Genomic DNA, 16,171 nt, shown 5'->3' on the forward strand with positions numbered 1-16,171 from the left:
TACGCTCACCACACAAGTTTTCAACCGCACAAATTGATAATTTGTAACTGTATCGCACGAAAACACGTTTCGTTTTTCAATTGTTATGTGACTCCAAAATATGGAATGAAAACTTTGCCGGTAGTCTCGAACTCCCCGGAGCGACATCTTGCCAGTACGAGTCTCCACTTTCCAGAACAGGTGGTCCACACAGCCCACGTGATTGAGTCTCTGCTCTGCCCCCCCCCCCCCTTCCACTGTGTTTGGTTTGTGCGTCGCGCCGGCTCCCGTTCGCTCGTGCAGGGCGTGGCGCGTCGATACGCAGAGTGTGGGGCGAGCAGAGGAAAGGCTGGAGGCTGGACGCCGGCAGCGGCAGCGGCCGCCCTATGGATTTTTCGGCCCGCCCCCACACCTCAAACACGCCGGCGGCGGCGGCGAAGCAATGCAATAGACCGTAAGCCTAGCACGGGGCTCTGTGCGTGAGCACCCCTAGTCGCTCGGCACAGCACACCAACTACATGTCACGGGTAGTCTGCAAATCACACGCAAGTGCCTGGCAGAGGGTTCATCGCCGGCCTCCGTGGCCGAGAGGTTCTAGGCGCTTCAGTCCGGAACCGCGTTGCAGCTTCGAATCCTGTCTCGGGCATGGATGTGTGTGATGTTTGTGTTGTCGTAATTCATGGAATGGTCTGTGGAAATACAGTATTCGGCGATTGCGGACTTGGTGGGTTGGAGAAGGCGAGTATGCCGTTGGTGTTCCACAATAGGTCCCTGCACAGTTCGTGTCGTTTGCCCTATATATGGTTTGCCTACACCTAAAGTAGTAAAGGAGTTTTGCTATTTACGGAGTAAAATAACTGATGATGGTCGAAGTAGAGAGGATATAAAATGTAGACTGACAATGGCAAGGAAATCGTTTCTGAAGAAGAGAAATTTGTTAACGTAGAGTATAGATTTAAGTGTCAGGAAGTCGTTTCTGAAAGTATTTGTATGGAGTGTAGCCATGTATGGAAGTGAAACATGGACGATAACTAGTTTGGACAAGAAGAGAATAGAAGCTTTCGAAATGTGGTGCTACAGAAGAATGCTGAAGATAAGGTGGGTAGATCACGTAACTAATGAGGTGGTATTGAATAGGATTGGGGAGAAGTTTGTGGCACAACTTGACTAGAAGAAGGGATCGGTTGGTAGGACATGTTTTGGGGCATCAAGGGATCACAAATTTAGCATTGGAGGGCAGCGTGGAGGGTAAAAATCGTAGAGGGAGACCAAGAGATGAATACACTAAGCAGATTCAGAAGGATGTAGGTTGCAGTAGGTACTGGGAGATGAAGAAGCTTGCACAGGCTAGAGTAGCATGGAGAGCTGCATCAAACCAGTCTCAGGACTGAAGACCACAACAACAACAAACATGATTTGCCTTCCTGTTGTTGCTGGTTTTCTTTCTCTCCTTTTTTTTTTTTAAATTGAAAATCCAGAAGTGTTGCAAATTTGTAAGTAAGTCTACTAAAAAGTCTAAACCTTCAAAAAGTTTGGTCTTCTGTGCTTAACTGTTCTGTCAAGCAAGCATAATAAAGCATATTAATTCAGTAGTGCTATACTACACTACTACTCTTGTGTTGTGAAGCAGTTTCGTCTATCGTATTCTAATCTTGCTTCAAAGAAGCTTATCTTCATTTTCCTGTGTGTGTTTCTCATATTCTCTCAAATATCAGTATAGCATTACACCGCTGCTAGAACTGCATTCTTTGTTATCATTCCACATAGGGGACTGTCGAAGACAATGAAAGAGACAACTGTAGGTGAAAAATATATTTGGAAATATACTTCCAGCAAACGTCGGAGTAGTTATTACAAGCAGCCTGTATGAAATTTCTTCTCCACCATTGTTGTCAAGTTAAGCTAATGATGTCTCTCTTTGATGAGTAGGAGGTGTGTGTGATATTATACGAGGGCAGTTCAATAAGTAATGCAACACACTTTTTTTCTCGGCCAATTTTGGTTGAAAAAACCGGAAATTTCTTGTGGAATATTTTCAAACATTCCCGCTTCGTCTCGTATAGTTTCATTGACTTCCGACAGGCTTCAGATATTCATAGGCGCTTGCAGAATGTCTACGGTGATCTGGCAGTGGACAAAAGCACGGTGAGTCGTTGGGCAAAGCGAGTGTCATCATGGCCGCAAGGTCAAGCAAGACTGTCTGATCTCCCGCGTGCGGGCCGGCCGTGCACAGCTGTGACTCCTGCAATGGCGGAGCGTGCGAACACACTCGTTCGAGATGATCGACGGATCACCATCAAACAACTCAGTGCTCAACTTGACATCTCTGTTGGTAGTGCTGTCACAATTGTTCACCAGTTGGGATATTCAAAGGTTTGTTCCCGCTGGGTCCCTCGTTGTCTAACCGAACACCATAAAGAGCAAAGGAGAACCATCTGTGCGGAATTGCTTGCTCGTCATGTGGCTGAGGGTGACAATTTCTTGTCAAAGATTGTTACAGGCGATGAAACATGGGTTCATCACTTCGAACCTGAAACAAAACGGCAATCAATGGAGTGGCGCCACACCCACTCCCCTACCAAGAAAAAGTTTAAAGCCATACCCTCAGCCGGTAAAGTCATGGTTACAGTCTTCTGGGACGCTGAAGGGGTTATTCTGTTCGATGTCCTTCCCCGTGGTCAAACGATCAACTCTGAAGTGTATTGTGCTACTTTTCACAAATTGAAGAAACGACTTCAGCGTGTTCGTAGGCACAAAAATCTGAACGAACTTCTCCTTCTTCATGACAACGCAAGACCTCACACAAGTCTTCGCACCCGAGAGGAGCTCACAAAACTTCAGTGGACTGTTCTTCCTCATGCACCCTACAGCCCCGATCTCGCACCGTCGGATTTCCATATGTTTGGCCCAATGAAGGACGCAATCCGTGGGAGGCACTACGCGGATGATGAAGAAGTTATTGATGCAGTACGACGTTGGCTCCGACATCGACCAGTGGAATGGTACCGTGCAGGCATACAGGCCCTCATTTCAAGGTGGCGTAAGGCCGTAGCATTGAATGAAGATTACGTTGAAAAATATTGTTGTGTAGCTAAAAGATTGGGGAATAACCTGGTGTATTTCAATGCTGAATAAAACAACCACTGTTTCAGAAAAAAAATGTGTTGCATTACCTATTGAACTGCCCTCGTACATCACACGAATAGCTGACTAACAATGACTTTGCACTTAAGCCTACCGCTATCTCATTTTTATTGTGTGTATTAGGCGTTATGTAACTCCACTACACTCAGTTAGTAGTTGCAGCTACTTCCTTGTCCTCTGCCACCATCGGATCTCGTATGATTCCTCTACCACTTGTGGCCGGCCGGTGTGGCCGTGCGGTTCTAGGCGCTTCAGTCTGGAACCGTGTGACCGCTACGGTCGCAGGTTCGAATCCTGCCTCGGGCATGGATGTGTGTCATGTCCTTAGGTTAGTTAGGTTTAAGCAGTTCTAGGTTCTAGGGAACTGATGACCTGAGATGTTAAGTCCCACAGTGCTCAGAACCATTTGAACCATTTTTGGAGAGGGTTCATCGAACGTCCTTTACAATTCTCTATTATTCCAATCTCGTGTAGCGCCTGGAAAGAACGAACACCTACATTTTTCCGTAAGAGCTCTGGTTTCCGTTACTTTATCGTGGAACAAGCTAATCGATATCTTGAAGAGGAAAGGAGTAGATTGGAAAGAGAGACCACCGATACCGAATCTATATTTACACCAAAAAGTAAGGATAAAGATTGGAAATGAAATGTCAGAAGGAAGCAGCACTGGACGAGGTGTTAGACAAGGTTGTTGCCTTTCCCCACTGTTGTTTAACGTATACCTTGAAGAGATTATTGCGAAAAGCTTAGATGGGAAAAGAGGAATATGTATTGGTGGAAAGACAATAGAATGTATAAGATTTGCCGATGACACGGTATTAGTGGCAGAAAGTGAGCGGGCAGTGAATAACATGCTCAAAGATCTGAATGAAGCTTGTATGGAATATGGGATGCAAATAAACACAGCAAAAACAAAGAGTATGGTCATCAGTACAAGACGCAGACTGTCCAATACTAAAATAGGACAATCTACCGTTAGCCAAGTACGTGAATTTAAATACCTCGGAAGCACAATAACTGAAGAATTGAGATGTCACCAGGAGATGGAAACTCGAACTGCCATAGCGAAGGAGGCATTCAACAGAAAGAGGAGACTCTTATGTGGCAAATTAGATAAAGGACTAAGGAAGAGGCTTGGCAAATGTTTTGTCTGGAGTGTGGCACTATATGGGGCAGAAACATGGACGGTGAGACTAGAGGATGAAACAAGGTTAGAAGCATTTGAGATATGGATGTCGAGGAGAATGGAGAGAATAAGCTGGATGGAAAGAGTAAGTAGTGAAAGAGTATTGGAAAGGGTTGGCGAGAGAAGATGTCTGCTGAAGGTTGTAAGAGAAAGTAAAAAGAACTGGTTGGGACATTCATTGAGAACCGAGTGCTTGCTAGCAGGTGCCTTGGAAGGAGTGATTTGTAGGAGAAGACTGAGAGGAAGAAGGGGATACAAGATGATAGACGACATAAAGGGAAGAGGAAATTATGCAGACTTGAAGAGGATCGCAGAAGACCGGACAGCCTGCAGAACCACCACGTGAAAACCTGCCTTTAAGCAGAACACTGATGCTGATGATGATGATGATGATGATGATGATGATGATCGTTTCTCCCCACGTAGATGGGCGTCAGAAAAACGTTTTTGTGGTGTCACCGCCAGACACCACACTTGCTAGGTGGTAGCCTTTAAATCGGCCGCGGTCCGCTAGTATACGTCGGACCCGCGTGTCGCCACTGTCAGTGATTGCAGACCGAGCGCCGCCACACGGCAGGTCTAGAGAGACTCCCTAGCACTCGCCCCAGTTGTACAGCCGACTTTGCTAGCGATGGTTCACTGTCTACATACGCTCTCATTTGCAGAGACGACAGTTTAGCATAGCCTTCAGCTATGTCATTTGCTACGACCTAGCAAGGCACCATATTCAGTTACTATGAATGTATTCTGAACAGATAATATTGTGAATCATGTACCGTCAAGAGCGACGGATAAAAGTTAAGTATCAAATTAATTACGTCCGCTTTCTAAATTCTCATTCCTTGTCATGTTCCAGACCTCACGTCAGTATAGTTCTTCCCTCCTCACGCCAGCCTGCTTCAGCTAAAACGCGTGCATTTCGGCCTCCACTCGTAACACGGTGTTGGCTCTTCTGCTAACACAAAACTTTTCCGCTTTCGGAGCAGAAAGTTGGTGATTGAAATTTCGTGAGAATATTCCGCCGAGAAGAAAAACACCTTTGTTTTAATGATTTGCAGCCCAAATCCTGTATCATTATTGTGACACTCTCTCCCCTATTTGGCTATAATACAAAACGTGCTGCCCTTCTTTGAACTTTTTCGACGTACACCATCACTCCCATCTGGTAAGGATTCCAGACTGCGCGGCATTATTGTGAAAGAGGACGGACAAGCGTAGTGTAGGCAGTCTCCGTAGCAGATCTGTTACATTTTCTAAGTGTCCTGCCAATAAAACGCAGTCTTCGGTTAGCCTTCCTTCAAATTTAAGTTGTCGTAATTGTAATTCCTAGACATTTAGTTGAATTTACGGCTTTCAGATAAGACTCATTTATCGTGTAACCCAAGTTTAACGGATACCTTGTAGCACTCAAGTGGATGACATAACATTTTTCATTATCTTGCCAATTTTTGCACAATACAGATATCGTTTCTGATTTTCCAATTTCTTTTGATCTGCTGATGCCTTTGATAGTCGATAAACGGCAGCATCATCTGCAAACAACGGAAGACGGCTTCAGATTGTCTCCTAAACCGTTTAAACAGATAAGGAACAGTAAATGGCCTGTAACACTATCTTGAGGAATGTTACACTCACGACTTTCCATCAGTTACTACTAACTGTGAGCTCTCTGACAGGAATCACATAACTGAGAGGATATTCCCTAAGCACGCAATTGCAGTGCAAGCCACTTGTGTGGTACAGTGTCAAAAGCCTTCTGAAAATCTAGAAATATGGAATCAATTTGAAATCCCTTTGCAGGCCGCGGTGGTCTAGCGGTTCTAGGCGCGAAGTCCGGAACCGCGCGACTGCTACGGTCGCAGGTTCGAATCCTGCCTCGGGCATGGATGTGTGTGATGTCCTTAGGTTAGTTAGGTTTAAGTAGTTCTAAGTTCTAGGGGACTGATGACCACAGATGTTAAGTCCCATAGTGCTCAGAGCCATTTGAACCATTTTTGAAATCCCTTGCCAATTCATGGAGTGACCTTCAGGTTCCGTAGTCATGGCGACGGCTTAACCAGCATCAAAGGGGAAGGGATGCCGCAACGACCTTTGAATTTGAGACTTTGTACAGTACAGCTCCAGTATCCGTAACAGAGTCACACGGAACTCCCCTCGTTCACGTGAAGAAGCACACGGACGAGAACTTAAGACGTCAAAGTGTGGAGTTGTAGGAGCCTGAATCAAGACGCTGCCACGCGCAGAGAAACGCGGCCAGTGAGACGCTGTATCGTTTAGCCGTCCCAAGCAAAACTTGGCAGCCACCACATTCTGTTGAGTTAAACTAGGCTTCTGGTGGGTTCTCTTTATCATGGAGTGCGTGGTGCGAATGTAAGCTGCTTCGAAGCGTCAGAAAACTGAGGAACTCTCGAAAACGATTTCTTATTGTACACACACCAAAAACAGTTTTGCGTCAACCCGGTTCCCAGAACTCCTGAAGATAGACGTTGACTGTGGATATTGTATCACAGACACAGTCCCTTTGACTTTTCAGTGATGTCACTAAACCTATCCGAAGATGTAAACAACCAGGTATCAGCAGCGCCTATTAGACGGAGGGGGTCCGACAGCCAGTCAGTTCCAATCATTCCACCAGGAAGGAGGTACACGGCTCGTGTTGTCTGTAGTTCAAACGTGCCTAGACGGTCAATACCGCGGTTATATCGCGTCTGCATTGTTACTTTGTGCCAGGAAGGACTCTGAACTAGGGAAGTTTCCAGGCGTCTCGGAGAGATCCAGAGCGATGTTGTTCGAACACGGAGGAGATACAGAGAGACAGGAACTGTCGATGACATGCCTCGCTCAGGCCGCCCGAGGGCTACTACTGCAGTGGATGACCGCTACCTACGGATTATGGCTCGGAGGAACCCTGACTGCAACGCCACCAAGTTAAATAATGCTTTTCGTGCAGCCACAGGACGTCGCGTTACGACTCAAGCTGTGTGCAATAGGCAGCACGATGCGCAACTTCACTCCCGACGCCCACGGCGAGGTCCATCTTTGCAACCACGACACCGTGCAGCGCGGTACAGATGGGCCCAACAACATGCCGAATGGACCGCTCATGATTGGCATCACGTTCTCTTCACCGATGAGCGTCGCGTATGCCTTCAAGCAGACAATCGTCGGAGACGTGTTTGGAGGCAACCCGGTCAGGCTGAACGCCTTAGACAGCGAGATGGAGGTTCCCTGATGTTTTGGGGTGGCATTATGTGGGGCCGACGTAAGCCACTGGTGGTCACGGAAGGCGCCGTAACGGCTGTAGGATACGTGAAGGCCATCCTCCGACCGATAGTGCAACCATATCGGCGAGGCATTCATCTTCACAGATGACAATTCGTGCCCCCATCACGCACATCTTGTGAATGACTTCCTTCAGGATAACGACGTCGCTCGACTATAAGGGCCAGCATGTTCTCCAGACATGAACCACTATCGAACATGCCTCGGATAGACTGAAAAGGGCTGTTTGTGGACGACGTGACCCACCAACCACTCTGAGGGATCTACGCCGAATCGCCGTTGATGAGTGAGGCAGTCTGGACCAACACTGCCTTGATGAAGTTGTGGATAGTATGCCACGACGAATACAGGCGTGCATCAGTGAAAGAGGCCGAGCTACTGGGTGTTAGAGGTACCGGTGTGTACAGCAATCTGGACCACCACCTCTGAAGGTCTCGCTGTATGGTGGTACGACATGCAATGTGTGCTCTTCATGAGCCATAAAAAGGGTGGAAATAATGTTTATGTTGATCTGTCTTACAATCTCCTCAACTCCTGTACAGGTTGTGACCTCTCGGAGCCGAGGTTATGCAAAACTTTTCTTGATGTGTGTATTAGACTGAGTTTCTTTTTCCCCAAGATGGTGTTTCACGCCCTTAACAGCGCTATGCGCATCTATAGAAAAATATGCCCCTCTCATTTTGCTTTGCATTTCAACATACCCAAAACCGCGATCGTAATCAAAGTGTATTCCTCGGGTAGGTTTAGTTGTAAGTGTCTGCGTTTTTTGTCGGAAGAATATCGGCATGGCCCAGTTATTTAGAATTATTTGGAAGAGAAGCGGGAGGGGGGGGGGGGGGGGGAGTAATGTACCTGAGTGAAGCCGTGAATTTTACGAAACGTTAAAAGCATTCAACGAAATTTGTTACATCAGCTTCTAGTGGAGGACGTCAAGTCGTACACAATGGATGAGCATAAATTTCAGTATTCGCTCAGTGAAGTGTCTCGTCATATCACGAAGCACGGTACTCACATAAGAGCTGCTATATCTGCAGGAGACAGGCTCACAGTAACACACCCTCATTCCTTGCTACGGAAGAGAGTTACTCTAGCTTACGGTACAGCTCTCGAATACCGCAGTGCACATTAACTAATAATAATTACTGGAACGTGTGAAGCAATTTATAAAGCACTAGGGGACCAATGTCTGAAAGTAAATAAATGTTCAATACACTTTTTGTGCATTAAGAACTATTTTTATTGTACATCAAAGTAATTATTACATTTTGTGTCCCACAACTACAGAATCAATAGGAATGTATGAAGCTGATGACGAGCTTCACAATGTGAGGCATCCCCCAAAAGTACAAAAATAGATTAAGAAGACTGAGGAGCTCACAGAATTTATATATATACAAAATGAAACAAGTATATCGATACGTACTTTTGCTTTCTCGTGAGAGTAGCTTGAGCGGAGGACATTAGTTTTCTTTTTTATGTCATCGGCCGTGCACCCGGGCCGTATCTCACGGCTAATGACATCCGCAATTTTTGTGTAGCTCTCCAGTCTTCTTAACATATTTTTGTACTGAAGCTGCCTCAGAGTGTAAAGCGCATCATCAGCTCCATACATTTATATTAATTTCGTAGTTGACGTCACACACGAATTAAACTTCGCAGCCACGTTTACAAACACACTACTGGTGACAGAAGGCTGCTGCAATGTCAGCGCTCCTAGCGGTAACATTTCACATTGCAGCGAAGAGAAGACAAGCGACTTCTATGATCAAATCTAGGGCCTCGCTGTAGATTTGACCTTATTTATTTGAGGACAGGGGAGATTTGACAAAGTTTCCTATTACAGCATCAAATTTCTTTGACATATCACCTTTGACAAAGAAATATGATAGTGTAATACCGACCTAAGATCGGCTCGTGCGTTGCCTAATGATGACCGACGGCGTGTTGCGCCTGCTGCCGCCGCGACGCAGCGCGGCCACGCAGCCGCGTCGTGCGGGTAGCCGCGCACGCGGTCCGCAGGCGCAACGCCCCTGCATACCGCACACCTGGCGCAGGACTTACGCAACCACCGCTAACTGCGGGGACACACGGGGAGTCGCAAACACGGAAGGCAGCCGCAAATGGCTCCCGTCGCGGAGTACAGGCGTTACATGGCCGAAGACAGCGGCGCAGACACCGGTTCTGGAACACTGCTCAAGTCTGTGGGATCCGTACCGAATAGGACTAAAGTCCGCGTCATTTACGACGGCGACCGAGTTTAGGATCGTGCTGCGCATCTGACGTCACAAAACACAGTCATCCAATGAACAGAGAACGACGTTGTCAGAACTCGACTGCAGTGCAGAGCACGGACGAGTGTCTTCAGTTTTAGAAACGTTCAGTCATAAATAAAGTAAATGAACAAAATCAATGTCTTGATAGTACACTTTCTTTTATAGAAAGTTTGGAAAAAGAATTCTTTATACCAATTGCTTCATATTCTATTAATCAAGTAAACCAAACAAGCAATAAGCCTCCTAATTCAGACGATAGCAAGGAAAGGTGTTAGTATCATTCTCACTAACCGCTTTTTCGCAAGAAAGAACAGCGTTAATTGTTTACTTCCTATTGTACTTCGACGAAACGTGAGTAATTCATAATCATACCAACAGTGTTTGTCGGTATTTTGCGTGATAGTTTAAAGTCCTCCGGGAGATATGCTGAACGACGAGCTGCGTTAGCGTCATGGTTAAAGTGTATGACTGCTAAGCGAAAGGTTTTGAGTTCACACCTCGCTTAGTGCAAAATTTTTTCTTATTTAAAAACAATATCGACGTGTCTTACTTCATGAATTTTATTCGTTTGAATGTATTTTTTTGAAATTTCTAGTGCTTTGTCTCTTCATTATAATCATAATAAGTTTTTCTAATTTTGTCCAATATTTCTTTTCACAGCAATTAAAAACAATGAAAAGGCACACATACAATATTCATGTTATCTGTTTTGTCTGTATATCTTCTCTTCCGCCGTCGCTGTTTTACTATTCATATTGACATATATTCTTTTGCGACAGTGTTAAAAGTATTATTTAGAGCAGAATTTCAGCTCGTACGTTGCCGAGCTACTTGATTGTCTGACGCAATTCTTTGCTTCGCTGCTGTGGCAACATCATCATATTCAATGTTTTCGTCGACTGATCTACGTTTTGGCGAGTATCTGCTGTCCGTTGTGACAAACACAAATTCTTTGCGCACTGCGCCTCGCTGACAATAATCTTTAGCTTCTATGTTTTATTAAGTCCACAATTCAGTTTTGTGTACTTCGCCAACTTTGTTTTAATCAGAACGTTTTAGAAAAAAATTCGTGTAATGGTTTACTACATTTAATGCCGCACAATAACTGCGTTGAACATCGAAACAAAATTAAGTCATTTATGGGGGGAAGGTATCAGTCAAGAAGATGTGTAAAAATCTAATTTTTGGGCCAAATAGTTTTTGTGAAATCGATTATAAGTGTATCAAAGGAGTCGGAACACCGTGTGTCTGCACAGGCGAGCAGTGCAGTGACGACAAAATGCGAGGAGCACGTCTCTGTAGCAGCGAAAGGGTTAATGCGGCCGTGGTGGCTTTACTTCATAAACTGCGCGCTCCAGCCTAAAGTTTGCGAACTATAGTATACTATGGCGGTGCTTCTCTTGGCGCGTGCAACTGGCAACGCAGCAATATCCCGCGTCTGGGCGGGCATGCGCGAGCCGCCAAAATAAAAGAACTGAACTATAACAGGGGATATCGAACGTATACAGAGAAGGGCAGCACGAGTGGTCACAGGTTTGTTTGCCCCGTGGGAGAGTGAAGAAACTGCACCGGCAGACTCTTCCAGATAGTCGTGAACTATCCCGAGAAAGTCTGTTAACCAAGTTTCAACAACCGGCTTTCAATGATGACTCTAGGGATATCATACAATCCCGTACATATGGCTCACATAGGGATCGTGAGGATAATATTAGAATAATTACTGCACACACAGAGGCATTCAAACAATCATACCTCCAGCGATCCATACGTCAGTAGAACGGGAAGAAACCGTAATAATTGGTACAGTGGGATGCAGCCACTGCCATGCACCTTACGGTGGTTTGCGGAGTATAGATGTAAATGTAGAGGTAATTAGTTTTTTCTATAACGTTTAAGTAAGTTTCTTTTCACTACAGGCACAGAAAACCTTATACATTTATAATGTTAAGAACATAGCCGAGGGAGCCGGTCACGTAACAGCTCAGACAAAGGAGACCACGAAGCGATGAATGTGTGAAATGATGTGTGTAAATTTTTGTGTGGTGGTAGCAAGGAGTGCCAGGTTAGCGAAGAGCGCTTCTGCGCTGCTTCCTGGACTCGGGTAGGCGCGCCGGCCCCGGATCGAATCCGCCCGGCAGCTTAACGACGGAGGCCGGCGTGCCGGCCAGCCTGGATGTGGTTGTTAGGCGGTTTTCCACATCCCGCTAGGTGAATACCGGACTGATCCCCACGTCCCGCCCAAGTTACACGACTCGCAGACATCTGAAAGACATCCGCACTATTCCACGGATTACACTCGACACAGACAGCTGGGGTACACCGATTCCTTCCCAGGGGCGCGAGGTGGCAGCAGCAAGGGCCGCCGGCCACTCCCTAAATTAAACTTGCCAAATCTGATTAACGATGGCGACCCTGCGTGATTGCGGGAGAAAGACACAAGCCAAAAAAAAGGGAAGGAGTGCCACAAACAACATACGAAAGACCCCCGTGGGGGGGAGGGGGGGGGGAAGTGGCGGGGAGGTGGATGAAGGGGACGTAGATGAGTGTGCGGGTGGTGGGGGTGCATTTGAATGTCGCTTTGCACGTGTGCCTGGAAAAATTCGAAAAAGACGGTCTGCAGCGGAAATGTGTCCCGGAAGAAAATTTAATTACATTAAATTTACTACAAGAAATATCCTGTAGATTGTTTTGTCTGGGACTGCGATTTGGCGCCAAGACGGCAAGGGAGTATACGGAAAATGTCACGCGACGCGCACGTGCTGTGTTGTAGGTGGTTTTCAGAGCAATTTGGGGCATTTTCGTGGCTTGGCAGATCTTAAATTTACGGTATCAAGTTTATATACGTCTCGACTTCCCGAACACGACTGCGGTGCGTCGTACATCGGTGTAAGTGGAACAGTGTGCTATCCCTGGCAGTCAGTGGGTTTTTCAGTCGCAATGAGACAGACGTCGAAAGCTCGAGTGTTTTGTACGAAGCGGCGTGCCTCGTAAATCCGTCCGAAGAGACCTCGGAGAGCCGAGTGCTAGCCGGGCCCGATTGAGCTCAACTCGGAATATGGGACGGGAGCGGGTGTTAGCACAGCGGCAAGAGTAGCGGCTCGTAAGAGCGGCAGATTTTATTCGGCCCCTTTACGTGCGCTGCGGTACCCTACCTGTGTCGGGGCACGCGTCGGACGTGGAGGCGTCGGCGGAGAGCAGCGAGGTGGGCGTCTGCACGGCAGCGCACACCCCCGCCGCCCTCTGCTGCCTCCGGCCGCCTCCGTCGCCATCTTCGGCGGCCTCCGGCGAGTCGCCGCCGGGATCGCCCGCCGCCTCCGGTGCGGTCTGGGGAGGTTCGGCCGGCGCGGCCGGGGGGTGGTTTCCGTCGGCGGGACTCGGCGACGCCGCCTCCGGAGGAGGCGCCGCGGCCGCAGTGGCCGCCCGCTCCTCCTCCTCCTCCTCCGGCGGGCCGACGTGCAGCTGGGAGAGGGCGCGCGCGAGGCAGCGGTCTGCGGCCGGCTCGGCGCCCAGCTGCAGCGCCACCACGGCCGACACCAGGCCCTCCAGCAGGGCGCCCACCTCCGACTCGTCCGCCGCCGCCGCCGCCGTCGCCGGGTCCGACGTGCTGTCCGCCTCGGCGGGGGCGGCGGGGGCGTCCTCGGCGGCGCCCCTGGACGCCTGCGGGCTCTCCGGCAGGTCGGTGGCGCTGGAGGAGTCGGCGCGCGCCGACGTCACCACGGGGGCGGCGTCGCCCGCCCCCGCCGGCTCGGGCTGCCGCCGGCGGAGGTCGGCGGCGGGGGCGGCGGGGGGCGGCACCGAGCGCGACGGCCGCGCCTTGCCGCGGGAGCGCGCCGCGCGGCGCCCAGGGGCGGCGCCGGGGGCCGACAGGTCCAGCAGCAGGCCGGAGGCGGGCGCCGGCGGCGACGACAGTAACAGCGCCGGCAGCGACAGCGACGCCGCCTCCCCGGCCGTGGGGGCGGGCGACGGCGCCGCCGCCTTCTGCTCCATCAGCGACGCCGCGATCGCCTCGATGCCGCGCAGCGACTTGGCGGGCCGCGCCGCCTTGCCGCCGCCTCCCTGTCTGGGGGCCGGGGGCGGCGCCGCGGGCTGCTGCTGCTGCTGCGGCGACGCGGGGGCGGGGGGCCGCGGGGGCGGCGGGTCGTGCAGCTGGTCGTCGTCCGTGATCTCCCAGATGAGCGGCGAGTCGCGCGACGAAGACGACGACGCCGCCGCCGGGGGGCAGAACTGGCGCAGCGGCGCCTGCTGGGGCGCAGCGGGGGCGGCGGGGGCGGGCGACGCCGGCGACACGGGCGGCGTCGTCTGCGTCTGCTTCTCGTCCGCCACGCGCAGCGGCGACGTACCTGCCGCGAACACACGCCGCCGCGTGTAAGCGCCACGCACACTGCTTGACTTGATCAGTGCGTGGTATCAGTCTAGCTGCTGTCGGTTGGGGGGGGATAGTAGGCCTACATCATCACCGGACTTGACAACGCACCGATCATGACAGTAGATATAGATTTATTTATTTCGAGTCAAAAACATTACAACAATATTTACAATATATACAATATAACAAATCAGGTCAAATCATAAAAGAACAAACTAAACGGTATTAGCCCAAAATTGTGCAACGGCAACGGCATTGTCTGAAACATCAACAAGCTCTTGTGTGGAACATGATACAGGACATCTAGGACAGTTAATTAAATGTTTGGTTGTCTGTTCTTCTCCGCAGTCACACAAGGTGGAAGATTCCTTCATGAAGCCCCATTTAAACAGATTGTCCTTAGTTCGTCCGACGCCACTCCTGAGCCGATTTAGAGACTTCCACACTGTCCAGACTTGATTTCCACCAGGAGGAAGGGTCTCAGAAGGAGTCATCCAATCGTTACTGTCAGATTTTGCTGTCCACTGAGATAGTCTGGCTGCTCCAGTCCGACCGGTGAGGGGTGTAGTAGTTCTCATGAAGCTCCTCCTAGATTTGAGTCTACTAATTGGTAGCTGGTATCCATGTAGCAGGTGATCGGTGTTATGATCTGCTTTATGTCTCTCAAGTTTGGCTGCGACTTCACGCCTTATGTCTGGAGGAGCAATACCTGCTAGTTTATGGAGTTTATCAATAGGTGTAGCTTTGAGGCATCCCGTTACTGTCCTGCAGGTTTCGTTCAGGGCCACATCAACCTGCTTTGCATGAGATGACTTGTACCATACAGGACATGCGTATTCAGCTGCGGAATAACACAAGGCCAAGGCTGATGTTCTTAGTAGTTTGGGATCTGCACCCCAAACGCTGCCAGTGAGCTTCCGCAGGATGTTGTTACGAGCAGCAACTTTCTGCTTGGTGTTAGTGCAGTGTTTTCTGTAGGTCAACGTTCGATCTAAGGTGACACCCAGATATTTGGGGTAGAAACAATGTTCAAGCTCTTGATCTTCCCAAAACACTGTAAGTTTTCTATAGGCCTCTCGATTGCGTAGGTGGAAAGCACAAACTTGAGTTTTAGCAGGGTTCGGTCTTAAGTTATTGACTCTGTAGTACTCAGATAGGTCCTTGAGAGCAACAGTAAGCTGGTTTTCTACTGTGTCAAAATCTCTGGCTTGTGTGACTAAGGCAAGATCATCTGCATAGATGAAACTCTTTGTAAGAGAAGGTTGAGGCTGGTCATTTGTAAATATGTTGAACAATATGGGGGAAAGGACACTACCCTGAGGCAAGCCATTCCTTTGACTTCTCCATCTACTCTTTCTTCCTTGGAACTCCACATAGAATCGCCGGTTTTCCAAAAGTGTCTGCACAGTTCTGGTGAAGCTGACTCCTGCACGTGGTGCCCCTGCATAGGTACTGGACTAGATTCTCCAGTACTGAACTGAACGTCAGCATTCCAAAAGCATTGCATTATAGTAGATATAGATTAGTTATAGGTTCAGAGCTAGCATAATAATAATATTAGTATAGAACTGGAGCGTCCAGGTCATCGCCCAGCCTACTGCCAGGGGCATTCCCACTGGGATTAGCTCAGTGGGAAAGGCCAGCAACATTAGATTTGTATCTTCTGGCACACCTGTGACGCTGCAGGTAGAGTAGTCATAGTAACTTGTTAAAAGTAGTATCAAAGTCGAACAGCAGCAGAAAATTCAATCCAATAATCATAACAGCATGCATAGTAAATAATAGTAGAATAATCCCCATAGTGGTGAAGGCATTATAGCATTAACCTGTAGTGTTAGAAAGTAAAAGCTGTAAATTGTAATAGTTTAAAAATAGGACCTACTAATGTATTTAGGTAGTAGGTTAATTTGTATAATAATAATAATGATTTGAATAAAGATT

The 16,171-nt window shown here is 48.5% G+C and overlaps 1 protein-coding gene across 1 annotated transcript in view; it reads right to left on the reverse strand.

The window, feature by feature from the left end:
- LOC124553547 overlaps positions 1–13,851 on the reverse strand; it is a 328,767-nt gene extending 314,916 nt beyond the window's left edge. Inside the window, exon 1 of the mRNA XM_047127394.1 lies at positions 13,017–13,851. Within this exon, the coding sequence (XP_046983350.1) occupies positions 13,017–13,851 (835 nt within the window). The remainder of the gene's footprint in view (positions 1–13,016) is intronic.
- Between the last annotated feature and the right edge of the window lie 2,320 nt (positions 13,852–16,171).

The sequence above is a fragment of the Schistocerca americana genome, chromosome 11, assembly GCF_021461395.2.
Source record: "Schistocerca americana isolate TAMUIC-IGC-003095 chromosome 11, iqSchAmer2.1, whole genome shotgun sequence".
In the NCBI taxonomy this organism is placed as follows: domain Eukaryota; kingdom Metazoa; phylum Arthropoda; class Insecta; order Orthoptera; family Acrididae; genus Schistocerca; species Schistocerca americana.